This window comes from Cebus imitator, unplaced genomic scaffold, assembly GCF_001604975.1.
Source record: "Cebus imitator isolate Cc_AM_T3 unplaced genomic scaffold, Cebus_imitator-1.0 Scaffold231, whole genome shotgun sequence".
Lineage (NCBI taxonomy): Eukaryota > Metazoa > Chordata > Mammalia > Primates > Cebidae > Cebus > Cebus imitator.
Genome location: NW_016107546.1, coordinates 5,448,129 through 5,475,202, shown reverse-complemented (window position 1 = coordinate 5,475,202; position 27,074 = coordinate 5,448,129). Strand labels below are relative to the sequence as shown.

The following is a 27,074-nucleotide window of genomic DNA, read 5'->3' as shown; positions in this document are numbered from 1 at the left end:
CACGGCACAAGGCTCGCGAAGGAGGTCACCGCAGTGTCCTGTGCGCCTTCTGTTCAGCACCTCTGCAGTGACAAGAGGAGTTTGCTTTCCTAATTAGCATCGTTTTCACTACTACAGAAGCACACAGGCCGCGTGCAGCTTAGGCCCCAGCAAAGTCCCTGCTCCCCTGGGCCCAGCCCCTTCAGGTGCCCTCCTAGGGGAATCGTGGCGTGTCCCCTCAGCCAGGCGCACTCGCCCAAGTCGCTTCCCCTAACTCCAGGGCGCAGAGAGCCCTCGCGGCCTGCCAGGGGCTGGGGCCCACACCTGAGCGGAGGAGCCGACGGGCGGGGCGGCCCCGCGCGCTCACACACGCACTTTCACAGACACGCGCACACCCACAGCGCCGCGCGCGCTCCCCATTGGCGGGAGGAGGAGGGCGGGGCCGACAGACCCAAAACAAACAACCTGCGTCCAGCGAGTTTGCGGCCGCGCAGCAGCGTGGCCTCCGCCTGGTGCGCGGCCGCTGGAGAGCTAGGGAGCTGCCGCCACCCCGGCCACCTAGTTCCCCCACCCCTCGCCGTCCGCGCCCAGGCCCCGCCCCCGCGGAGCTGGCGCAGGGTTATATTGGGCCGGCCCGAAGGTGGAGGAGAGACGCAGCTGCGGCTGGCCAGCGCGGAGATGCTGCCCCTGAGGTCCGGGGCAGGAAGGCGGCCGCGGGCGCAGTGGCCTCAGGGACTCGCCTCCGCAGGCGCTCAAGGCTGAAGGCGCCGGACCCTCCCCCACGGTGGCACACACATCATCTGGCACCATTTCCGTGCCCCGAGAACGCCCGCACGGGACCCGAGATCGCTGGTGAAGAATCCCTCCTAGGCTCCTTTAAGGTGCAGCAGATGCGCACGCTGCTTCCCTCCAGCAGGAAAGCCTTCTGAGTCCGGCGCGCTTGGGCACCCGAGGGTGGAACTGCGGCCCCTGCACACACTCACCCTAAAGTCTCAACCTCGAACCGTAGGCGACACCCATCCAACTCCTCCCTCTCCGCCCCTTAGTCCACCCAACACTCACAGCCCCTCCAAAGAAAAAGCCGAGCGAAAGAGGACTGTGTCTCGCAAGACAAGAAGGAGCTCGCGGGAGAGAAGGGCGAAGACCCCCAGGCTAGGATTGCCATCCCCTTCCCCAGCACCAGCTTCCCTACTAGGACGCGAGAACGAAGAGGATACGACGCCGATCAGGGACTGGGTGCGCGGGCATGAAGTTGGAAGTGTTCGCGCCCCGCACGGCCCACGGGGACAAGCCGGCCAGTGACCTGGAGGGCGCGGGCGGCAGCGACGCGCCGTCCCCGCTGTCGGCGGCAGGAGATGACTCCCTGGGCTCCGATGGGGACTGCGCGGCCAACAGCCCGGCCGCGGTCGGCGGCGCCAGGGATCCGCCGGGCGGCGGCGAACAGAGCGCGGGCGGCGGGCCGGGCGCGGAGGAGGAGAGCCGGGTAGCAGCGGCGGCGGCGGCGGCGGCGGGGGGCGCGGAGGCCGGGGCTCCGGGGCCTGGCGCGGGCGGCGCGGGGAGCGGCGACGGCGCGCGCAACAAGCCGTACACGCGGCGACCGAAGCCTCCGTACTCGTACATCGCGCTTATCGCCATGGCCATCCGCGACTCGGCTGGCGGGCGCCTGACGCTGGCGGAGATCAACGAGTACCTCATGGGCAAGTTCCCCTTTTTCCGCGGCAGCTACACGGGCTGGCGCAACTCGGTGCGCCACAACCTCTCGCTCAACGACTGCTTCGTCAAGGTGCTGCGCGACCCCTCGCGGCCCTGGGGCAAGGACAACTACTGGATGCTCAACCCCAACAGCGAGTACACCTTCGCCGACGGGGTCTTCCGCCGCCGCCGCAAGCGCCTCAGCCACCGCGCGCCCGCCCCCGCGCCCGGGCTGCAGCCAGAGGAGGTCCCGGGCCGCCCAGCCGCCCCGCCGCCAGCGCCCGCCGCCCCGGCGTCGCCCCCCACGCGCTCGCCCGCCCGCCAGGAGGAGCGCGCCAGCGCCGCGGGCAAGTTCTCCAGCTCCTTCGCCATCGACAGCATCCTCAGCAAGCCCTTCCGCAGCCGCCGCCTCAGGGACACGGCCCCCGGGACGCCGCTGCCGTGGGGCGTCGCGCCCTGCCCGCCGCTGCCCGCGTTCCCCGCTCTCCTCCCTGCGGCGCCCGGCCGGGCCCTGCTGCCGCTCTGCGCGTACGGCGCAGGCGAGCCAGCGCTGCTCGGCACGCGGGGGGCAGAGGTGCCGCCGGCCGCGCCGCCCCTCCTGCTCGCACCCCTCTCGGCCGCCGCGGGCCCAGCCAAGCCGCTCCGAGGCCCGGCAGCCGGCGGCGCGCACCTGTACTGCCCCCTGCGGCTGCCCGCGGCCCTGCAGGCTGCTTCGGCCCGCCGCCCCGGCCCGCACCTGCCGTACCCGGTGGAGACGCTCCTGGCCTGAGCCGCGCCGCTGGGCCGGGGAAAGCGGAGTCTGCGCTGTCGGTGAGGCGGGAACGCAGGCCAGCGGACTTTGCACTTTCAATTCAGAGGAAAATGAATTTTAAAAATCTCCATCAAACGTGCCTTAAAGCTAAAGCATTTTGACAGGAGTGTTTTAACTTAGTCCAGGATATTTTCCTTTGTCTTTTATAACTTTACGGAGGACCAAAGCAATTCTTGTTTTAGTTTCTTGGCGAAGCCTGCCCCTCCCACCCTTCATAAGAATTTTTTTTTTTTTTGTCTTTCTTTAACGCCCAGGCTTCCCCTTATTCCTACTGTTTTTGTCGCACCTTCCACTGATTTACGTCCCTCCCCTCCCCGCTAAGTACATCAGGGAACCTTTCCACACTATAAAGGATATGACTACTGTTTGGGGTTTCTGAGCCCCCATCCGTGTACGTATGTGGCATTTACAGGTATGACTGAGTGTAAGAGAGATGTCAGAGACTCTTCAGTCATTTCTTGCTATTGACCAATGCTTCACTGTGCCAAAAGAGAAAAAAAAAAATGTTGGCTTTTGTAATTAAATTATTTATATATTTTTGAAACCTGAATTGAAAATGTTGCAGGCAACGGGCGACAGCTTTATTAGTGGTTCTCTAACTGTGGTCTCTTTGGGCCAACCAATTTCTTTAGAGGGAAAGTTGATTATGTATGTGGGGTGCCAGGACCACTGCCACTTGAAAGCAAGTGTGATTTTTATTTTTAATATTATTTTATTTGTGTCTGTGTACATATTCATGTATAAATGTTATGAAACCCAAGCATAGTTCTTATTTTTTAATAAAACTCACAACTGACTTAACACATTGTGGTGATGGGTTGGAAGTGGAGAGATTTTTACACCCTCTCCCCTCAAAAATGGGCTCAGGTTTGCGTCTCAAGAAACTTCCTTTGGAGATCAAAATATTTTCCTGAATAATTTGATAAAGGTATTATAGTATGGACTTGCAGATTTCCTTACGAGATATACTGCTGCACAAATTTCCAGACAGGACTTCCATTCATGGGCTTTTTAAAACTTGAAAAGCAATTATTCCTTTAATTCTAATTAGTAGCCTAAGCACTACCAGAACAAATGAGAGGAAAGTGTCCCTCTCTCCCCCAAGAATTCTTTAGCAGGCAGATTGAGCTCTTAACAAGCCTAGAGTCAAGCAGATATTTTCAGGTAAATAGGCTCTGATTTGGGGTTCAAAAAGTTGGAAACTTAAATTTTGTCTTAAGACTAACTTAAAACACCAAATATGTCTTCGGGGCAATTTCAAGAGTGATTTAAATGTCACAGTGTTTTTGTCAAAACAAAACCATCCACATTTTTTCATTTGGGTGAGAACCAATGGGTGGTATTTTTTTCACTCTCCCCTCATCTGTAAAGATTTCACTGGAAACGGTGGCAGTGTCCTGCCTGTTTCAATTGCAGTCTAAAGAGAAAATGCCACCTGGAGCAGGGGAAGAGACAGTTTCCCATATTACAAATGTAAGGGAGGGTTTTCATCAGTGGGAGTATCAGGGTGAACACCTGTTCCTCAGTAGGTTCCTAGGCAGGTTCTAACAGTGCATGGATTGTAGAATTCCAGAGAGTAATACAAACTGTGGGAAATGCAGAGACTGGAAACTTGGGCCTTATTGCCATGGCTGCCATTCTTGGGTAGATCTTATATTACCCACGACAGGAGGATGATTTGAGCTCTACATATAGTGAGGTGGGGAAAGAGAGTGGCGTTTATTTCAGGATGGTGTCTTCTGGCAGGAATGTGAGAGAAAAAAATATTCCGTAAGTTCAGTTAACAGATGATGAGTCTTGACTGATTTGAATTACATCTGTGTAATAGTCATAAAGAGTGATAATAGGGTTGAATTATGGCAAGAAGTAGGCATTTGCACCCACAGGGCCAATAATGCGACCCAAAAATAAATCTGAAACAGACTAGCAACTAGGGGCAGGGCACAAAAAGTTCCCTGGGTAGAAATAATCAGACCTTTTCATGTTGCTTTCCTCTTGAAAACACATGGAGAGAATTAGGGAGAGGAGGGGAGTCAGCCAGCTCAGTCCTTTCCACCTCTGGTTTCAGGGGACCCTGTCTCTCTCGCTGCGTGCCTCACCCACAGAGGCAAAGTGCCGCCTACTTTAACATTTTTTGTAAAGCCAGTTTTCAGTCCTGCAAAGGGAGATTTAAAGTCGCTTCTGATTTATTCGTGTTAACACAGAAAACAGCCAAGTGAAAGACAAAGGTAGTGTTCCAAAAATCACGGCTGTTCGGCCCTCCCCTCAAAAGAAAAAATAAATCCTTCCTTGCTAATGAACACCCTGGAGTCTGGTAGACTGCTGTCCCCTCCTGGCTTCTGGGACCCTTCTCTGTTTCCCCAGGGACTGTAAGTGTTTCTAAAGTCTAAAGACTCCTAAGAGTAGCATGAGTTTTGCACCCCTATTTCATTACCAGTTCCAAGCTCTGCATCCCACGACCAGAAGGACAATCACACTGGGTGGGCGGGGCGGGAGGGTCCTGGGCTGTGGCCCCCTCCCTGTCCCTCCTACACACCCCCAGCTCCTGGGAGTTTCGGTTTCTCGGTGCTGGGCCGGAGGCAGCCCAGAAGGAAGGGCGACAGCACCAGCTCCCGTTTTCTCAATGAACGCTGAAAGCTGCAGAGCTGCTTTTAGTTCAGGTGACGCTGGAATTCCGCGGAACCGCTCGTCGCCGCAGGCACGCCGGCCCTGGGAAAGGCGTCTGGGTCCTGCTGCAGGACCCCGGCCTCAGGCAGCAGCCTCACAGTGGCGGTGGGACCTCTCGAGCCCGACAGCTCCTTCCAGCATATGCCCAGAAAACTACATTCCTCGCAGGTGCGGGAGGAGAGCTCGGGGCTCACAGTGTCCAGGCCCCGGGGCCTGGAAGCGCCCAAGTGACACCCCTCTGCCAAGGGCAGGGCTCTCACCCCTCCCTGCTCCAGCCCACCCCTACCCCAACTCCCTCCTCCAGCCTACCCTCCCCTCTAAGCCCCTTCCCTACCCCCTCCTCCAACCCACCCCTCCCCCGCCCCCTCCTCCCGCCTCTCCCCGCTCCAACGCACCCCTCCCCCGCCCCCTCCTCCCGCCTCTCCCCGCTCCAACGCACCCCTCCCCCGCCCCCTCCTCCCGCCTCTCCCCGCTCCAACGCACCCCTCCCCCGCCCCCTCCTCCAGCCTTTTTCTCCCCGCCGCAGCCCAACCCTTCCCCCCTCCTCCTCCTCCAACCTACCCCCGCCCCAGCGCGCCCCTCCCGGGCCAAAGGAACCCGGGCCCAGCTGCGCAAACACCAGGCTGAGGGGCAGCCGAGTGACCCTCGGCCGACACGGGGGACGAGGGGTCTGTTTGGTTTGGGAAACGCCCTTTGACACCTGTCAAGTCTTCCTGAAGCTGCAGCTGTGGGTCCAGAGCTGGATGGGTCCCTTTTCAAAGCAACCCAAGTTGGCCCCCCACAGCCGCCGCGAGCCCGCCCTGTCCGCGCGTTTAAACGACCACGGTTCCCTTCCACCCCGTCGAAAACCCGTCAGGGCCACGGTGGACAGTTGGGTGGGGAGAAGTGCACCGCTGCGCCGCCGTCCCCGCCCAGCCTGGCCGCTGTTCGAGCTCCGGAGGCCTCTCCGGTCCGCCCAGCCAGGCCCTCTCTGCAGACAGGGACCACGTCGGCTGCCTTTGGGGGCTGAAAACATCTCTGGGAAACGACGCACTCGTTGCCATAAGTCTCCTCAGCCTGAAGTCTCCTTTCTGTTTAGACATGGTTCCCATCAGTGCGGGAAGCAGGAGTCTGCGGGGCCAACTGGCCACGGTCATCCTGCGCCTCCGCTGTCTGCGAATGAGCCCGGGAGGTCAAGAGTTCCAGCCGTCCCAGGGTGAACTCCAAGCCCTTTAGCTAAGGATAAAGAGCCTGACTAGGTCCCCTCTAGAATTGTGCCTCAGATTCTTGACCCCACATAAATTCTATTTTAAAAAATCGGAAAGTCCCACCCCCAACAGACCAAGATGGGTTCTCCTAGGGGACCCCTAGAGTGTAGCCCACGAATTTTGAAGCATCCCTAAGGAGAAGCACCTGTGCCCACTCTGGTCCGATTGTTGCACAGTTTCACAAAGTTGGTATTTTTTCTGCCTCAAAAGATGTGTTTTCACATGCAAAATACAAAGCTAAACTCATCGACTCTCTTGGATCAACCACATACTTTCCGGCTCAGTAAGAAACCCTAATTTTGCACTGGAGAAAGTGGGGTCCCACCGTATGTCTTTACATATTCCTTAGTGGCAGATGTGGGTCCGGAACCTAGAGGTTGCAGCTCCAAGCTCAGAATTCTTTGAACCATTCAGATAATCATCGTCTCAATTCACTGTTATTACAATGGTCGCTAGACTCCCCATGCCGGTAAATGGTTTCTGCCGCGTGAAGAACTTGCCTTTTGTACCTCCCACTTCACCCAGAACTAGCTATTTCTAGAGGAGACCATATCCATCTGGGAGACGGCATGCAGGCACCCAGACCCTTGAGCTTCCGTGCACCAGACAATGCAGCCCCCTGCAGGGAGGGTGGCCCCGCTAGCTCTCACTTCCGAGGCATGCCAGATACAAACCCACGCAAGGGCTGCAAGCAGAACCCTGCTTAGAAAGAGGGGTCTGCAGGGAACCGGGAATGACCGGCAGTTCCTACTCTCTGGTGACACACACTTACAGGTGGGCACTCCTCATCAGACACCCTTCCTGTTTTCCCACACCAGGCCCCAAACAACAGAAATGGCCTTTTTCCCATGTAGAGGAGAAAGTAGAACTTCTTAGAATAATTCACTTTCCTTTTTTAGCTTAAAAAAATGCAAACTCGAGGCATTTATGTGACTGATAACTTCCCAGGTATTAGGAGACTTGGTTGGCATCCAATGTACAAAGATTCTGTTCTTTTCTTTACTAATTTTTTAAAAAATTCTTTTGACTACAATAGCTGAGTTTGCCTCAGTTCTAGAAAGGAGACCAGGAAGAGTCCTTCAGTAATTCTTTCCTGCTTTTAAACAGCACAATATTTCCCTCTTAAATAACAGACTTTATAGTTCTCTAATGAAACCATTAAATTTTTGTTATACTTTAAGAAGATAATTTGTTAATTCTTAATGTTGTCATCAACAAACGTCCCTAATAAGTATCTTCCAAGAGGATCATGATCAAAAACATAAAGATGTAACTCTCCCCGGATTCAAGGACCTCTTTCAAATTGGCAAGGATTCCGATGTCATGAAATGCTGGTGGTTGTGCAATAGTTTCTGCACTGTATCTGTTCGACATTATTAAGATGGATGGGTGATTAGAAGCAAATGTTGTTCCTGTCATTTGCCAACTTATACACAGTCTGGAAGAGAGAATTGTATCAACCTTCATTTTTGGTAAACTGCAGCCAAACATAAACATGAACAAAATACCACATTTCCCTTACCGTTCCTGGACCCTCTTTGTCACTGTTTTCAGGGACAGTTTAACTTTGAAGGCTTGCCATAATTGAGCCTTTTTATCATGTCTGTTTCAAACCCAAAATATTATACAATTTAACATCCTTGACATGTATTTGTTATTTCTGATCACCAATTCCTAGCCATTAAGGAAGAAGTAGAAAAGTTTTGCAACCTTTGGCTGGCTCTACCCACTGTAGTTAAACGTCTGGTCGTGCTCCAAATCACAGAAGTTGCCCATTCAAGAAAGAACTCAGAACGAAGGTGCTAAGGAGACCCTAGTCTAAATTCCAGCTGTGACTCACACAGCTGGGTGACCTTAAGGAAGCGAGTCATCCCTCCAAGCCTCATAAGAACAAGGGTTGGGCTGGAACATGTCTCGCACACCTCCCTCACAGTGTACATCCATGAAAACCGTCATATAATGTCAAAAAATAACATGCTAATGTGTTTTTTTTCCTTTTCCCAAAACACAATCAACTTGAGATCAAGTGTGAATCGCAGGGACAGACAAGTTTCAGGATAGCATTCTTTAACATGATTAAAGTACTCACAAACACAGCAGAATATACTGAATGCCTTAAAGTACAATGGACATATACAACTTGTCATTCTAATGGATCATAACATGTATTTCTAATTACACTTCCCCCAGTGTGCTCCTGACAACTTTCTCACAAAATCTCAGCTCTGAGAATCAGAGAGTCATGCTTATTTCACAGGCAGGAGACAGAAGTTGGGCTATTTTCAAGAGATTTCATCATAAGCAAGGCATTTAGGGCTGCTTTCCTGGGTCCCATGGTGGCTCCCAGGCTGCTGCTCTGGGCTGATAGGATCAGCTCAGTCCTTTGTTTATTTAAGGACAAAGTCCAAAGGCAATTCTCAGGATAGCATAGCAGAGTTGATATAACCTAAAAATGCAACTGCGTGCTTCTAGCACTTTGGGAGGCCAAGGTAGGAAGATGATTTGAGACCAGGAGTTTGGCGCCAGCCTGGGCAACATAGTAAGACGTCTTCCCTACAAAAAAATAACAAGAACAACAAAAATTAGCCAGGCATGGTACCTTGTGCCTGTAGTCCTAGCTACTCGGGAGGCTGATGTGGGAGGATCGTTTGAGCCTAGGAGTTCACGGTGCAGTGAGCTATGGTGGTGCCACTGCACTCCAGCCTGAGTGACAGAGAAAAAACATCTTATCTCTAACAAAATTAATAGATAAAACATAAAACTGACAATGTAATTAGCACCAAGGGGCTCAAGACATGGGAACAAGCGTATATGTGTTCCTACAAATATAACATGAAAATACTAATGTTAAATGTGGAAACACTGAAGGAAGATAAATGTGGCAGCTAGAAACAACCCCTAAAAAGAAAACAACTCAAATAAGAATAAATATTACTATTTAACACAGTATATTCCAGCTAAGTTCTCAGGCCCACGGAATGTATGAATAACAAGGGTGACACTATCACCCTCGCAGATAGACACATTCTTATTTAGGGGAGCTGGTATTTTCCTGGGGAAGTCAACATTTGGAGAAGGCATGCTCTAGTCTCAGCACCCCAACTTCCTCCAGGGGAGCCACCATCATGGCATGCAGTATGGTGATTGCCCTCAATTCTCCAGGGCTCCAAGCCTTGAGCAGGGAGGACTCAAGGGCCAAACACAAGTCGGACTGATTTGCTCCTGGGGTGTCAGCGAAATGGTCCACCAGCTTCTGCCATGCACCCCCAGAGCTGCCCCCGTTCCTCTCCATTCTGGGGAAACTTGTTCAGTCAAGTCTTTTTTGCTCGTTCATCCGGATCTGTTTCTGTTGTTGGTTACCTCCTCACGCCTGTGCAGTCAGCCAGACACAAGGCGAGGAAGTCAGCATGGTAGGCCTGCTCTTGCCCTCTGTCTTCCATGAAGGCTTCTCCTCCTACTGGGCCTCTTGGTACTCTCGTGCCCAGCTAGGGGATGGAGGGACTCAGAAGCCAGGGGGCATGTGAAGCAGGAGCAGCCACTCTGCAGGCAGCAGCTCTCTCCCCGTCTCTGGGGGACAACACCACAGGCTGCTGGTCCCCAGTACGAATACTCTCTGAAGTCTCCAGCTGGGTGAAGGTTACCACCTTAGGTCCCATGTACATGACATGCTGAAAAAGGCAGAAGGAACAGAAATTAGATCTGTGGTTGCTGGGGGCTATGGTGGGCACAGCTCTAAAGGGTACAGGGGACTCTGGCATGAAGGAAACACTCTACATCCTGACGTGGCTTCAGGACTGCACACACTGGCCAAACTCAGTGTTGTGTGTACCAAGAAAGTGGAAGTGTTTGCTGTATGTGAATTATGCCTCGAGAGCCCTGACCCCACAAACCTATTCTCATAGAGAGTGAAGGCTAATACTTGCTGAGTTGCCAAAACCAAGACACCTTCCCAATAACAGTGTAAAGAGATACAGCTCTATTTGCAGCATTTCAGCTAACTGGAGCTAGCTAGCAGGTCATGTTTTCAGAGCAAAGCTAAACATCTCAGTACCTCTTAAGCCATGCACAGTACCTAGCAGCCCCTTTCCACTCTGGGCAAAGGTGTCTACAGCCCTGGTGCCCGCTGCACTTCAATATGGGCACGTGCAAAGCACCAACATCTAAAAGTGAAACCATGCCAGCATGAAGCCCGCCTCCACCCTCCCCACATTCAGACAACTGTCTTCTTCAGTGGGTACATAGGCTGAGGAAGCGCAGGGGACTCAGAGCCAAAAGCCCATGTGGAAGAGAATGTGGTATTTCTGTAGACTCACATGCTTCCAGAAGCGTGGATTTGTTCACAGGGTAGTTCCTGGGGGACGCTGCCAACTTTTAAGGTCTGGATGAGAACCCTGCCAGGGGAATTCCCCAGATGGGGCCGAGATTGAACACCCACAGGACTTCATGGCCCCACCCAAAGCATCCAACACACTCACCTTCCCTGTGCTGGGTTTCAGAAAGTAGCTCTGATATGAAAGAGATCAAGCGCATGCAAACCCCTCTGCTCCCTGACCCCTCACTGCACCAATTCCATAACCACACATGTAAGAATGCCAGGGAGATGTTGTGCAAACCAGGCACTTTTGACCCCTTGCGGCAGTTACACACAGTCAGCAATCTGAAATAAGATAATTATTAGTTCTCCTATTTATTAGCCGAGCCCTTTTGAGTAATAGCCTCTGGGGACTTTTACAAATGCAATAAAAGACTTCATCATGGTTAAGTGCAAAATGATATGGCTTATTCTAGATTTTTGCTGAAACAAACCCTCAAGCCCAAGTAGTTCCTCTCCCTGGAGTTGAGAAAGGCAAAGACTTCAACAAGCACCCTTTCCACGCCAGTGTGACTCCAGCATCTACTTTAGACATATTTGTTGAGCTCATTCAGGGGGCTGAAATCAGTAGGCTACGTCAGCCAATCTGGATCCAGCAAAGATAAATCTGAGCCCATGTTTTCTAAAATGCAACCTCACGATGAGGTGTGACTGAAAAGAGACGTCTGGCGGCCCAAGTCCCCTCTTCCAGTTGTGTCCATGAGCAAAGTTGAAGTGTTTCAGCCAAAAGATTGGGGCCTAGAACAAACCTTGCCCAATAAGGCTCTTTCGTGAGTCACAGGAAATTAAAACTACCATATCTTTTAGTCACAGTTGATTCAATAGAATCAAGACCCAGCCCACAAGCAGGCCCAATGGCTGGCTGTTTGCACAGAGTGATTCAGAAGGAAGCCCAAATTCTCTGCCCGATAAGATCTCTCTTCACACACTTTTCTGTTTGCCTCACCAATCCCAAACCCCCACCCTAGCTCACTCTGCTGCCTGAAATATCACCCTTTGAGTCATTCTGTTGAATTACATAATAAAAATGGGGCATAATTTCTACAAAAAGGGAAAAATTGGGGGAAGGGGGACTAGGGAGGGAGACAGCGGGAATTATTGATCCAGGACAAACACAATGTTCCCTTCCTCACACCTCTGTTAATTGCAAGGTCCAAGTGGACCAGCTTGTAAGCCTTGGAGGACTCAGTCTGTGTACTGAACACACCTGTCCACAGACAAACACAAATGGCAGTCTGCAAAAGGAAAACCCTGCTGTCAATCTTAGCATTTGATTTTCTGCCCCTCACTAGCAGAGGTGTTAGGCATGAGTGAAACAATCCATGAACCTTGTGGTGACCAGCAGTAAATTCAATTAATATAGCAAATGTGACGCTATACCACCCAGAGGTCACAATCAGTTTTCCCTTCTGGGGGTCCCTCTTCCTTTGTCCCAGGACATGAATCAATGCCAGTGTGTTCAGATACTCCATGACTTAACAGTGTGGTCACAACCCAATAAACTCATCACAAAGTTGAAGAATTGTAAGTTGGATCATTATAAGTCGGGGACCATCTGTACTTAAATAAATGTGCTTTTAAATTCCTTTCACGGATCATTTTCCTGCTGCCTACAGCTTTTTACCTAAAGTTATAAAGCAAACCCAGGCTTAATAAAACATACAGTCTATGTTTAGAACCCAGGCTCCAGGGGAACAGGAGTAATACAAGGCAAACAGGATTGCAGTGAGTCGGGGAAGAGGCCCCCCCAACCCCCCCAACCCCCATGCACACCCCTCTAGTCGGCTCCTGGGTCAGCCAGTGTGCTGAGGTCCGGAATCCTTACTCCCTCCCCTCACTTCCTCTCTCTGCCCTTCTGGAGAAGGAAAACACATTGTTAGTGTCAAGCATGCCCAGTAGCCAAAGCCAGGCTTTAGCTCTAAGTCACAAGGAATCTAAAGGATAAACAGGATCCATGTCCTCAAACATATCAGCTCCATTCTCTGTTCCCTGCCAGACCCAGGGAGCAGACTGGTTCAAACAGGCAGCTTCCCTGATGTGTCCTGCTGGAAAAGCCTTGACTCTTGCACCTCCAGCAACGGTTCACACTGCCGTCCTCAAGGAGGCTCCAGGAATGCCTACTTAGGAGCCCCAAGCTCTCTCAGCTCTGTCAGAATGGCAATAATGAGCACATGTCACTCGTTTCCTCAAGGGGAACTCTATCAGACTTTACCACATCTTCCCTGGAGAAAAGGGTTCTCCCCTGGCTCGCTGGCGGGCAGTCAGCCATGCAGTTATCTACAGCGAGGCAAGAAAGGCATGGTGGGCAGTCAGGGTCACGCACCATGAAACCCAGCAGCGGGGCAGCAAAGCCACAGAATCAAGTCTTCAAAGTAAGGAGCAAGAGGTGCAAGGGCAGCCCCGGCTCGGGGAAAAGACAAATGGCAGTCTGCAAAAAGAAACCCAATCCTGCTGCTGTTCTTAGCATTTTATTTACATACTTAAGACGGAGAGTTTCGCTCTGTTACCCAGGCTGGAGTGCAGTGGCAGGATCTCAGCTCACTGCAATCTCCACGTCCATGGTTCAAGCAGTTCCCCTGCCTCAGCTTCCCATCTCACTAGCAGAGGTGTCGGGTATGAACGAAACAATCCATGATCCTTGTGGTAGCCAGCAGTGTCATAACAAAATTGCTAAGAGAAGAGATCTGAAATGTTCTCCCCACAAAAAAATGAAATTCATACAGCCAATCTTATTTTATGGCAGCCGAGCTTCCTGGCCCTGAAGCGGAGATCAAGCCGGACTGCACCCTCAGCTGTCAAAGGACTCCCTACCATGGCATGCAGGGGGACCTATCTTATCAACCCCTGTCTTAGTAAAAGAGTTGGAGCACAAGTTAACTTGGTAGTGCCAGAAATACCAGTAGGGGAGGAGGGAAGTGAGCTGGTAAACAGAAAACAGCAGATACGGATGAGGTGTCCAGCCAGCTACTGCTGGGAGTGGCTAGTGCTGAAGGACATGAAGAAACTGTGGGGATGGTATGATACACCTGCCTGGGAATGACCCCACCAGAGATAGATAAGGGGGTGATTGGCTGAGAGGTCCTGGGGTTGGTGGGGTCATGTCTCCACTGCCATGCATTGAGCTGAAGACTTCCTATGCCTTTAGAGAGAACCTTCCAGCAGATATGGCAGCTGAAAGCATTTAATACCCACCCCACTGAAGTTCAGCCCTGCAGGCTCTCTGCACCCACACCAGGCCCTTTCAGTCAAGACTGGAATCCTGCAGTAGGAACACTGATCTAGGAGATGGTCTCTGGCTTGTAGCATTTGCCAAATTCCATGGTGAAAATGTACTCACAATGGCCCATCTCAAACCATCAGCAGCCAAACACTGGATGGGACATTCCTGCACATGCAATCCCTGGCTGCTGTGCTGTGAGCTAGTGGGAGCCTGTTCTAGCCCACCACAGAGGCTGAGATGGGGATCCCCATGCCTTGAGGCTCAGCTGTTGAGTCACTGGCCTTTGCCTGGTGACAGGGGCCTTTGGTCCCAGGGGGCCTACCATGGGATCTTTAATCCAGTAATAGCACTTATGTCTAGAGCTGACTTCCAAAGTTAAAGACTCCAGAGTTAAGAGACTATGATGTTCAGTGATTAAGAGCATGGACTCTGAAGTCAGCCTGCCCACATTTGAATCCCAGCCCTATCATGTGTCATCTGTTGTAACCTTGAGTAGGTAACCTCTCTGTGCCTCAGTTTCCTCTCCCATAAAATGGGGATAATAATAGTAATCACCTCACAGCATTCTTGTAAAGGTTAAATGAGTGATTACATGCAAAGTTCTTGGAGCGGTGCCTGACACATAGTAAGCACTACTTAAATTTAGCTGTTATTATTTAGGGATGGAAATGAACAGTTGATAAGCCTGAACTCTAAGAGCATGATAAAGTTGTCTGGTTCATCCCGAAGGCTCTGCATTTCTATCACCTAAAGTTATACCTAGAATTAATTCTGGGAGAGAGAGGAAGGTAGAGTGAGAGAGAGAGAGATTCATAGTCTCCTTTATGAAAGGAACTTTTTAATGCCATCATAAATGAAGCAGGAATCATGGAAGGGCAGGTCTCCCCTATTTGAGGGTTTGTACAGCACCAGGCTCAGGTTAAAGAGTGATTTGTTCGTTATTTTACATATGATTATATACAAAGTGATGATTTGATATGCATGCATTATGGAATGTTTAAATCAAACTAATTAGCATACCTATCACCACATTGGTGAGAACATTTAAGATCTCCTCTCTTGGCAATGTTCAAGCACACAATAAATTATCATTTACTATTGTCATCATGCTTTATAATAGATCTCCGGTACATATTTCTCCTGAAACTTTGCACCCTTTGACCAAGATCTCTCCAACACCCCCCACACACAGCCTTTGTTAACCACCATCTAGTCTCTGTTTCTATGAGCTCAACTTTTTTAGATGCCACATATAAGTGAAATCAGGCAGTATTTGTCTCTCTGTGCCTGGCTTATTTCATTCAGCCAAATGTTCTCCAAGTTCACCCACATTGTTGCAAATGAAAGGATTCCCTTCTCTTTCTGGCTGAATTGTATTACATTGTATATTTATACCATTACACTTTTCTTTCTCCATTCATCCACTGATGGACACTTAGGTTGAGTCCACATCTGGCCTGTTGTAAATGGTGCTGCAGTGAACATGGGGGTGCAGAGATCTCTTCAACATACTGATTTCATTTTCTTTGAATATACACGCACTGGATCCTATGGTAGTTCTATTTCAAATTTTTTGGGGAACTTCTATACGGTTCTCCATGCTGGTTGTACTAATTTGCATTTCCACCAACAGTGTACAAGGGTTCCCTTTTCTCCATATCCTCATCAGCATTTAACTGTTTTTGATAACAGCCATTCTAACAGGTGTGAGATGACATCTCATTACAGTTTTAATTTGCATTTCCCTGATGATTAGTAATGTTGAGCATTTTTTCACATACTTGTTGGCCATTTGTAAGTCTCCTTAGAAATGTCTATTCACGTCCTTTGCCCATTTTTAAATTGGATTATTTGATTTCTTGTTATTGAGTCATTGAGGAGTTCCTTATGTATTTCAATAATGGCTGTCATACTTTTCTTTTGTATCTATGGCTTTTTGGCTTCTCAAATGCTTTCAATACAATAAAGAGATTCTAGATGAATTATATGAGTAGGCAATCCAAGGGTAAGATGAAATTCTTCCATGGACCTTAGTGCAGTTGCCAAGTTTTGTGGACACCTCAGTACCTGCCAGGCACCAAGCACTAGAGAAAAAGCCAAGGTGCAATATAGTCCCTGCCCTTTGGCTCTCCCTGTAAACATGGAGGTGAGTCCCAAATGCCACGTGGGCACATACGAGGTGTGTTGCTCTCAGGCTGCCAGGATTGGAGAAGCTTCCTGGAAGCAGTGGTCTCACACTGAAACCTGAATGATGACTAAGCTGCAGTTGAAGAGCTAAGGAGTGGAAAGGAAGCTTTTCAGATGGAAGGAGCAGCATGTGCACTGGCATGGAGCCGGGAGAAGCACAGCGCATTCAGGGAAGGGCAAATCGTCCACGTACACGCAACTGCAGAACCTGTGGTGTGTAGGAAAGGAGGCCAGGGAGTGAGGTAGACATGAACCAGACCACGAGGACCTCACTCTGCATTCTGAAGATAGTGGGGAATAGCCAAAAGGCTTTTAGCAAAAGACTGATGTCATCCTCTACAAAGATGATTCTTGCTGCTCAAGGAAAAACAGAATGGAGGGGACACAACCAGCAGCAACGCTAGAGGCTGTTGCAACCATCCAAGTGAGGCAAGAGCACTGAATCAGCATGCCATGGTGGGGATGAAGAGTGGGCAGGGTCCCTGCAGGCTGGGAGATGGCTGGAGGTAGAGCTCAGGAAGAAGACACTGGACGGACAGTGAGGCCATCTGGGCATCCAGGGGACCAAGGTGGGCCGGCTTTGCATTGTGTGTGTGTGTGTATGTGTGTGTGTGCACGTGCGTGTGCATGCATGCAGTCAGACTCTTCATGCAATGCACATATAAACGGGATGCCATTCATGTCACAGTCATAAAAACTTTGTATATCAGTGACAATAATTTTTCACCAATGAAAAGAAGATATTTTGAAAAAAGCATGCATTTTTCTGACTTACCCAAAAGCATGCCATAGGCACTCTTCCTGGCCCAGACCACAGTGCAGAGTTGGGCATTAGACACACTGAGTTTGAGTCGCCGACAGGACATCTAAGGAGGGCTGTCAGGGAATCAGGTGCATACACTTGTCTGGAGTTCAGGAACCATCTGGGCTGGAGAAGTAGATAGAAAACATCAGCACAGAGATGGTTTTTACAGCCCTGGAAATAAACAATGGAATATGAGTTGGAACACTACTGAGGGGCAGGGATGGAGGCTCCTGGGACCCTCAGACAGGTGGTTTCCATAGCAACAAGTAGACTGCAGAACTGATGAAGGGGGTGGCAGGAGAAGCTGTGGTTGGTTTGGACTCCTTAAGCTGATGTGAAATTAAACTTCCAATGGAAATGGTCCTGCTTCTCATTGCATCTGGGTCTGTCTTTGGGGCAAGGGACAGACAGTATGAAATCATGGAAAGGACACAGAGTTTGAAGTCAAATGGTCTTAAATTAGATTCCCAACTGTGCACTCAATAGTTGTGTAATCTTATACCAGGTAATTCGTCTACTTGAGCCTCTGTTTCTTCATCTATAGAGTAAATACAATGGACCTGGGCTTGCAGGCCTTGTAAGACATGAGGATGAAATTCTAATATATATATGTTTTTAATTTCCTTATTTTCTTTTACACACACACATACACATACACACACACACACACAATGCACACCCATAACTACTTATTGAGTATGGTAAATGTATAGTATATAATACAGAGTGAATACGCAACAAATGGTAATCAGTATTAATAATAGTACAAGTGTACCTTAACCTTTAATGAGGAAGTCAAATCCTCATCAATCAACCTATAATTATTATACAAATTACACAGTTTACCGTGAGGTAGACACTTGGGGGAAAGATGGCTTCAGTAACTTTTAACTAAATTACCTGGAATTTGATCTACAGGATTATACTATTTATGCTGCAAATCAAAGTCATGTAGGTCTTTGCCAACATGCATATCATATCATTCATGCCAAGAAATATAAACCTCTGATTACTGCAATTAACGTGTTTGGTCTTTAAAGGGAAAACACCCCACACATTTAGAAACTGTAGGAGGAACACTAAAAACCTGGGCTATATACTGAATGAAATGTCTTGACTCTCCCATAAGACTTTTCATCTGTTAAACCAAAAAAAAATACACTGCAAAATTATTGAAATGAAACTAACAAAAAATTTTTTAATTTCCTTACTTTCTTTCAAGCATAACTAGATGGAAAAAGATAAAGATAATTCATCTGCTCAATTGCTTTTTCAGCTCAGTGATTCTGTCTTCTATGTTCATGTTGTCAAAATAGAAATAGGTCCTATTAGCTCTAAGGTTTGTGCATATGAGCTATTAATCCCATTTTAAGTTTGTGTTTCTCCCTTTCCCCAGAAGCCCTCAATTTTCCATTTTTCTCCCCCTGTCTTCTTGCTATTTTTCCCTGTACTGTTTGAGACCTCCTTCAAAGGTTAGCCAGAATAGGAGCAGAATATTCTTTTTTTTTTTTTAAGACGGAGTCTCACTCTGTTGCCCAGGCTGGAGTGTAGTGGCGCAAGCTCAGCTCACTGCAACCTCCGCCTCCCAGGTTCAAGCATTTCTCCTGCCTCAGCCTCCTGAGTAGCTGGGATTACAGGCACGCGCCATTGTGCCTGGCTAATTTTTTGTATTTTTAGTAGAGGCAGGGTTTCACCACGTTGGCCAGGCTGGTTTCAAACTCCTGACTTCGTGATCCACCTGCCTTGGCCTCCCAAAGTGCTGGGATTACAGGCATGAGCCATCACGCCTGGCCCAAGAGCAGAATACTCTAACCAAGAAGAAGAGTAAGCTTCTGCCGGATCTTACAAAAAGCCTGCACAGATCCTTTTAACTCCCAAGGAGCCACCAAACCTTCCCTCTGCAGCGTAACACTGGAGCAGCAGGTTGATTTGCAAAACCACATGGAGCCAACAAAATCTTCTCAAACCCAGTCCCCACCTCACTCCATTCACCAGAACACATTGTAAAACAGCAAAGATTCCCATGTGTAAAGCAAGCCCACAAGAGCTCTGGGGGAAAGAACAGAAGAGTCCTAAGCCTTTTTTGTGTGTAAGCAGGGCTCATCTGTGCACGGCACAAACCCCAAATGCTTTTTAAGGGAAAGCAGGTAACTTTGAGTCCTTAAATAAAGTAAACTTCTATTTGTTTAAACAACAGACAAATGAGAAACATATTTGTAGCCTATCTGACAAATAAAAGTAACGATAAAGCTTTTAAAGTCAATTTTTAAGACAAAAAAAAAATACAAATAAACAGTAGTCAAAGCCAGATTCCACAAAACAATGCAAATAGGCCATAAACAGGTGAAAAAGTGTTCAGTGTTCCATACTTGAAACATGAATCACAGCAATAATTATTTGCCATTTATTGCCTATTGGCAAAGATTTAAGCGTTTCATAGTGCATGGAGTTGGTAAGGTTTTGAGGAAATAGGCAGTTCATATAATGTTGATAGGGTTGTAAATAGGTACACTTTTTTGCACAGCAATTTGGCAATATCTATTAAAATGTAAAATTTACATACCCTTTGATCCAGCAATTTCACTGCTAGGAACTTAGCCTAAGGGTGTGTTCTCTCGTCTGTGCAAAAAGTGCAAGTGTACCAGGACACGTACTGCTGTATTGTTTCTAATCTCCCCAAATGTGGGGAAAATAACTTGTTAATATCAATTTAAGAAGCTGGTTAAATGCGTTAGGATACAAACCACACAATGGACTACTAAGCATGGGTGGACTCTTAAGCTCTTGTGGAAAGGTTCTGAAATATGCTGTTGAGTATATCTTTGGAGAAGCATTTTATCTTTCACCTTACATTCTTTTATTCTACTTGGAAGAAGTCATTGTTATCATTAATGTGCATTGCTTTATTGTTAAAACAAACATAGTTTACTAAAAGGGGAAGAAGACAAAAGGGAAAAAGGAGGAGAAAACAAGAGAGGGAAGGAAAACATAAAGGTTTAAAGGAGGGAGGAGGGAAGGAGGAAGGAATGGAAAGAAGAGAGAAGAAACCTCCTCATTCTTTTCAGTAGAAGGCTGAGAAGGCTGTTACCTGTTTCAATGGAAAAAGCTAGCAGCACATTTTAAAGCTTTAGTAATTTTACTCAACTTCACAAACACCAACTTGTTGCCTCTTTTCGAAATGAAAACAAGGAAGTACTGTAAGGTTGGCTTCGTCCACACTTTTTCTTAGGCTATGCAAACCACCCTGGGTAAAGTCCTCACTGCTTGTAAGTCAAGGGTGACTCCAGGGAGCCAGACGGCATTTCCTCCCATAATACACAAATTTGTATTTTGCCTGATGTTTTTGTCTCTGAGCCCAGATCCCACAGTGATAGGCGCCACAAAAGTACACAGACAGACTGAGGACGCGCCCTGATTTTGCAGAGGAGACATACTTGGAGGTCAAGAGGCTGCCTTTCTAAAGGCCACAGATTCAGACTGGGAGCTTCGGCAGTCTGAGCAGATTAGAGCATCAGGCCTTGTCGCCAGTGCATGCAAGACTTTTAACAGATAGAAAGCTTTCTTTCTTCCCCTTAAGATTCTGGTAGCTGACCAGAAGCTACATGAATCTTTTTTTCACTTGCCTTTTAAGGTTAAAATAATACAGGAGGTCTCTTTTGTAAGATATTGAGTACTGCAAAGGATTTTTTTTAAAGAACTGGTTTTTTAAAATCGAGATACTTTAACAGGGCTTGTCTGTTTTTAAACTCCTTTTCTACGGTAAAAGGAAAGTTTAGACCTACCACAGGGCCAAGGTTTGCAGAAAGCAAACCTTCTGGAAGCAAATGGGACTCATTCCTTCGCCTCCTTCCCTTGCCCTCCCTTTCCTCTCCCCTTGCCCTGCACTGAACTCTGCAACCATTACTGAAGCTTACAAAATATTCTGCTACTACTCCACAGTTTAAAAATTAACAAGCATGTAAAGCTACTGGGGGTAAAAGCCTGGAGCCTGTGGCAAGAAGCAAGCCCTGGCTGGATTCTGCAATTATTTCTTACGCAACTCCAGGTCGCAGTCACAGCTTTCTGAAGATTATACACTTCCAGCCGCTCAGCTTGGCTGGGGCAGGAGGGCCTGGCTCCACCAGAGTCGCATAGGCCTCTCATAGCATCATAATTAGTCATTAAACAGCAGAACCAAGGGCCCTGCAGACCCAGGAGGCACTACTGTATTCCCCTGCTTTCAGGAAAGGAGACATTCCTTGCACATTCTCCCCTGGAAGGGTGTGAATGGGGTTGGGAAGGGAAGGACAAGGTGTGGAGAGAGAGGGGTGGACTGAGAGTTAGCTGCAGAAGACAGACTTCGCGGGGATTTTCTGTCCCTGCTGCTGGGTTTCTTGTTGTTTTTGTTGCTGTATGAACTCCACGAGGCCAGCACGCTCTGACTGCCCCAGCCCCGGCTAATCAATGGGAAGGGACCCCCTGAAGGGCCTCTGCAACTACCAGGTTTCCAGCCCTATCCCAGGCTTTTCCTTATTACCAAGACTGCTGCCCTCATATTCACACATTTTATACTTTTATCAGAATTGTGCAAAATCAGAGTTCTAAGCTACTGAGGCCCTAGATACTTTTAATGAAACGTATATCCAGAACCTGAATCTTCAGGGTAAAGAATTAGCCTTAGATATACCCACGGTTAGCCCATGGATTCTGCAGATGAAGAAACTGAGGCCAGAAAGGCCAGCGGTGAGCTTTTTAACAAACATTATGGAGGCCTCGTGAAGGCATTTGGCTTGCTTAACTTTATTCTTGGAGCTCAGCGCTAACCTCCCACATTTCCTTTGTCTGCTCTAGGAATTCAGTGTCTACCTGAAACCTCCACCCAACCTGTTTGTACGCTGGGAAAACCCAACCTGGTGCATGGGCTGGGTGATAATCATGGCAACACTGCAGCCTGCAGGTAAGTGTGAAGATAACAGCAAGACACCTGGAGAGTGCTCCCTGCTGGCATGGGGCTCACACAGCCTCAACCCCTAAGACACAGCTGCGCCCAAGAGTGGAGGGATGTCAACCAAGAGTCACACCTTCAGTGCGGGCTGAAATGAGTGAGCTAAAGAAGTGGTTTGTGAGCCGGGCGCGGTGGCTCAAGCCTGTAATCCCAGCACTACTGGGAGGCTGAGGCGGGTGGATCATGAGGTCAAGAGATCGAGACCATCCTGGTCAACACGGTGAAACCCCGTCTCTACTAAAAATACAAAAAATTAGCTGGGCATGGTGGTGCGTGCCTGTAATCCCAGCTACTCAGGAGGCTGAAGCAGGAGAATTGCCTGAACCCAGGAGGCGGAGGTTGCGGTGAGCCGAGATCGCGCCATTGCACTCCAGCCTGGGTAACAAGAGAGAAACTCCGTCCCAAAAAAAAAAAAAAAAAAGTGGTTTGTTATTCCGAATTACATTTGCCAAAGTGTACTAGGGAAGAGACTTAATTTCCCACAGCATTAGTAAGAGGATTGGGTCTTTTTGCCTGGATTTTATAGATGAGGTTGGGAAAGATGGAAAATGGCCCATGGGTCATCTTTCCTGCCTCTGCCCACAGCAGCCTGCCCTGCTCAGCTGTGACACTCAGTGATCACTAACAGCCACTCCAAAGTGACAAGAGAAAAACAATCTTTTCACATTAATCTCATTTCCCTGTGTGAGAGTTTCACTAGACTACATTAGGGAAATGCCATAGACACTGACTATGCAGTTCTAATACATCAGAAGATATCTTCAAGAAATGTATAGAGAAATGTAGGCTAGATAATTAAGTTACAGAGAAATTCCCTGGATTAATCAGTTGTAACCCAAATGTGCCAGTTAATGGATTAACATCAACCTATGGGGACATCTCTAGTGACACATCAAAGAATTCTTCTCCACCATATTTTGCAATGAACTGGATAGAAACACCTTCAGATCTCACCTCAAATGTTACCATTTCCTTTGAGATTTTTTTCTCTAGCCACCCTATCTAAAAAAAAGTTTTTTAAGTCCTTTCCCCTCTTCTTATCTCTCTCCTCTGCTTTGTTTTTCTCCTTGGCACTTGGCATTACTAAATTTACCATACACATCTGTCTTTGTTTCATGTCTGTCTTTCACACTTGAATGAAAGCTCCAGGAGAACAGGGATTTCTTCCTGTGGTGTTCACCCATGTATGCCCAGATCTTAGAATGGTGCCTGGCATGTCAAAGGGCACTCAGTAAATAGTCACCAAATGAATCAATGGATGGCAATAACATGCTTGCTGAATGTGAAGATAGAAAAACCCAGGCAGGTGGGGAAAATATTACATGGCAAAGCCAACAACCAAAATTATCCTGATAGGTGAGAATGATAGTCCGAAGCCAGCAAGATGGAATTTAACAGGGTATGTAAATCAATCCCACACTTAGATTTCAGAAAAACAATTGCACAAGAATAAGATGGGAACGATAATGTGGCTAAATAATAGCACGTGCAGAAATGACAGGGTCTCGGATGCCTGCCAGCTCAGTCTGAGTCAAAAATAAAACCAGCCTGTCAAAAAAGTGTGATCTTTGCTATCATCACTAATTAAAATAATCATAGTTTTCAGTAAAAAAAAAAAAAATGTGCTCACGTGCATTCCTGCACTTGAACTCACATCTTTTCATAGATATGGACAATATGCATGTAATCAAGTCTATTCACTGCAGCCTGGTTTGTAAGATGAGAGTCCACAAACTGTCCATCAATAAAGAGGGGACTGGTGAAATAAATGAGGGAAAGCAAACATGGCCTTCAAATAAGGAGGAGCCAGGTGTGGTGGCTCAGGCCTGTAATCTCAGTATTGTAGGAGGCCGAGGTGGGAGGATCTCTTGAGCCCAGGAGTTCAAGACCAGCCTGGGCAACATGGTAAAATCCCATCTCTACAAAAAATACAAAATATAAAATATATGCATGGTGATGAGCGCCTGTAGTCCCAGCTACTCAGGAAGCTGAAGTGGTACAATCATTTGAGCACAGGTAGGCCAAGACTGCAGTGAGCCGTGACTGTGCTACTGTACTCCAGACTGAGCAACAGAGTGAAACTCCATCTCAAAAAAACAAGAAGGAGGAAATTATTAATGCATTGATTCACAGTAGTCACTAAGGTAAATAGGAGGCAGAGACAGAGATTTAACAAAAAGAAAACAAATGTCCAGCTTTATTTAGATTTCATTTGGAGCCTTGCTACCCAGGGTGACCCTTGACCCTTAGTGTAGGCAGGCTGAAGGCTTCTTAGAAGTTCAGAGTGGCAGGACCCATCTAAGACCTACTGAAACAGAATTTGCATGTTAATAAGATTCCTAAATGATGCCTATGCTGATTAACATTTAAAAAGTAATTTTACGTTATTGTGGTAAACTAGCATTAGATACAATTTAGCACTTGAACGATTTTTACACACACAATTCAGTGGCCTTAAGTCCATTCACAGTGGAGCGCAATATCACCACCACCTCGCTCCAGAACTTACACAGATTTTATTGTTGGTTTTGAACTACTTGGGTGAACAAATTTGTAACACTTTTTAAAACATATTTGTTCTTAAAGGCACATATCTTATCTATTGCATCATTCATTCATTTAATGTATACCCTTTGAGAGTTTGTGCTAATCCAGATATCATTCTGGGCACAGAGGGCTACAATGATAACTAGAAAGACATGAAGCGTACAGCCTAGTGAGTTGGCTGAAACAATTTATTTGTCTTTTTTTCCATCTTCATCGAGGTAGGTATAATGACAAATAAAACTGGTATGACCATTATGAAAAAGGGTATAGAGATTTCTCAAAACATTAAAAATAGACGTATCACATGATCCAGCAATCCCACTAACCAAAAGAACTGAAATCAGTATGTTGAAGACACAGCTACACTCCTGTGTTTATTGCAGCACTATTCACAGTAGCCAAGATATGGAATCAGCCTGTGTCCATCAACAAATAAATGGATAAAGAAAATGTGATACATATATACACAAAGGAACACTATTCAGCCTTTAAGAAGATGAAAATTCTGTCATTTGTGACAACATGGACGAACCTGGAAGACATTATGCTTAGGAAAATCATTCAAAGACAGATACTGCATGATCTCACTTATATATTTTTTTTCCATGTACTTTTTAAAAATTTATTTTATTGCATTTTAGGTTTTGGGGTACATGTGAAGAACATGCAAGATTGTTGCATAGGTACACACGTGGCAGTGTGATTTGCTGCCTTGCTCCCCATCACCTATATCTGGCATTTCTCCCCATGCTATCTCTCCCCAACTCCCCACCCCCAACTGTCCCTCCCCTGTTTCCCCCCAACAGACCCAAGTGTGTGATGCTCCCCTCCCTGTGTCCATGTGTTCTCATTGTTCAACACCTTATATTAAAAGTTGAACCCATAGAACCAGAGAGTAGAATGGTGGTTACCAGGGACAGTGAGGTAGAGAGATTGGGGAGATGAAGTCAGAGGGGACAAACTTGCAATTATAAGTTCTGCAGCTCTATTGTACAGCGTGGTAACTATAATTAATAATAATGAGCTGTACGCTTGAAAGCTGCTAAGAGTCCATCTTAACTGTTCTCACCACAAGAGAAACAAAAATGGTAACTTGAGGTGATGGATATGTTAACTAATTTGATCATGGTAATCATTTCACAGCATATATGTATGTCAAATCATGCCTTAATATTTAAATGCTGCTATGGAGAATGAATTTAACCCAGCCTGCCTCGTGCTGTCCCCACCCTTCCCTCAAGCCTCACTTCTTGTAGCCCTCCCTCTTGTACTAGAAACCAGGGAACTTGTAACATTCTCAACAGCTCTGAGTCCAGGCCCAAAAGGTTCTCCAGGATCTCAGGGAACACTGGGTTTTGCAGGATCCTCCTCCGTGATTCACTCAGAAGTGTCCATTGCCAAGCTGACACCAAATGTCAGCTGATTTTGCCCCGCCAAACTGCTCACTGCAGGGATTTCTGCAAGTGTGAGTCATTTGCTCTTCTTTGGTTACCCTGCTTAGGTCAGGACGCAGTCAATCCCTGCTGTCTGCGGGTAATTTTCAGTAGCTACCACCTGAGTGGTCAGCCCAGCTGGCACAATGCCAGTCTCAGGTGTGCATTTTCCTCCAAGGCCAAGGGTAATAATGAAACCAGCCCAGGAATTCTTTCCAAGTTCAAGGTCACTGTTGTTGTATCACAGTGTGACATGGGTAAGATCTTGCCTTTGGATGGCACAGTATGGACTTTGGGTGGCATTTTGCTCATGTTTTACTGGCCAGAAGGATGAAGTTCACATTTTTGCTGGCGGTCTTAGAAGTCACACTAATTTGGCACCATTCTACATGGTCTGCGGCTGAATGATTGAGAAGTCCCCATTCTGCCCACACTTGCTGCAGCTTCACACACTATGTGCTACTCAGCATCACTTTGCCTCCCTTAATACTTCAAGATGTATTTTTAAGTAACAAAATTTAAAACATTAGATGTAGAATGGCATCTCAGAATAGTACCTTTGCACAGTGGGAGGGCACCCACTATATCATAGGCACCCAAGTGTGTGTGTTATCATATGTACAGAGCAGCCCTTGAGCGTACACATGCAGGTGGCCTGACTGACTCCAAGGCTGTGGTAATGGGGACAGCAGTGCCAAGGGGACATGCCATCACTGCCTCTGGTCATTTTGAAGTTTTCACCATGTTCAAGTATTAACTTTTCAAAAAATTAAATCTGAATTATGAATACATTTAAAATGGATTTTCTACCTTAACAAATATAATGTTATACTTTACTTAACCAATATGCAGTGCCAGTACTAAAGAAGTGACTTCCCTATTTTTTTTACCATGTAGTATTCAAGACTTTCTCATGTGTAGAATGTTCAAATTGAGCATCACACTTCCAAAAAAGTATACTTGATATTTATATAATAAAGTGACTTTCCTGTCTTTCCTTCTTCCTTAAAACAAGAAGAAAGCCAAGGGAGCTCTCATCTCTAGGTTAAAATTATTTCTTTGCAATCTGTTAGCATGTCAAGTCATTCTTTGTAAGCCATTCATTTCTGTGCATTGCTTTGCAATGCCAC

General features: G+C 47.4%; 1 protein-coding gene and 1 long non-coding RNA gene across 4 annotated transcripts in view; one reads left to right on the top strand and one right to left on the bottom strand.

Annotated features, from left to right (window-relative positions):
* Positions 1-633: 633 nt before the first annotated feature.
* On the top strand, positions 634-3,292 carry FOXQ1 (forkhead box Q1). Its single transcript, XM_017497505.2, has one exon. The coding sequence runs from the start codon at positions 1,226-1,228 to the stop codon at positions 2,438-2,440; it is 1,215 nt and encodes a 404-aa protein (XP_017352994.1). The 5' UTR covers positions 634-1,225; the 3' UTR covers positions 2,441-3,292.
* Positions 3,293-9,093: 5,801 nt separating this feature from the next.
* LOC108281796 overlaps positions 9,094-27,074 on the bottom strand; it is a 64,970-nt gene continuing 46,989 nt past the window's right edge. For 2 of the 3 annotated variants that reach the window (XR_001816148.2, XR_005195301.1), the window contains exons 2-5: positions 16,951-17,103; positions 11,904-12,003; positions 10,872-11,053; positions 9,094-10,064 (exon numbers count right to left, since the gene is read on the bottom strand). This is a non-coding gene — a long non-coding RNA (uncharacterized LOC108281796). Of the gene's footprint in view, positions 10,065-10,871; positions 11,054-11,903; positions 12,004-16,950; positions 17,104-20,068; positions 20,262-27,074 lie in introns of those variants that run through there. The other variant, XR_005195302.1, reaches the window with a different exon arrangement.

Bases quoted from the DNA above. Each gene is read 5' to 3' on its own strand.
- FOXQ1 (XM_017497505.2), top strand. From the start codon at position 1,226: ATGAAGTTGGAAGTGTTCGCGCCCCGCACGGCCCACGGGGACAAGCCG.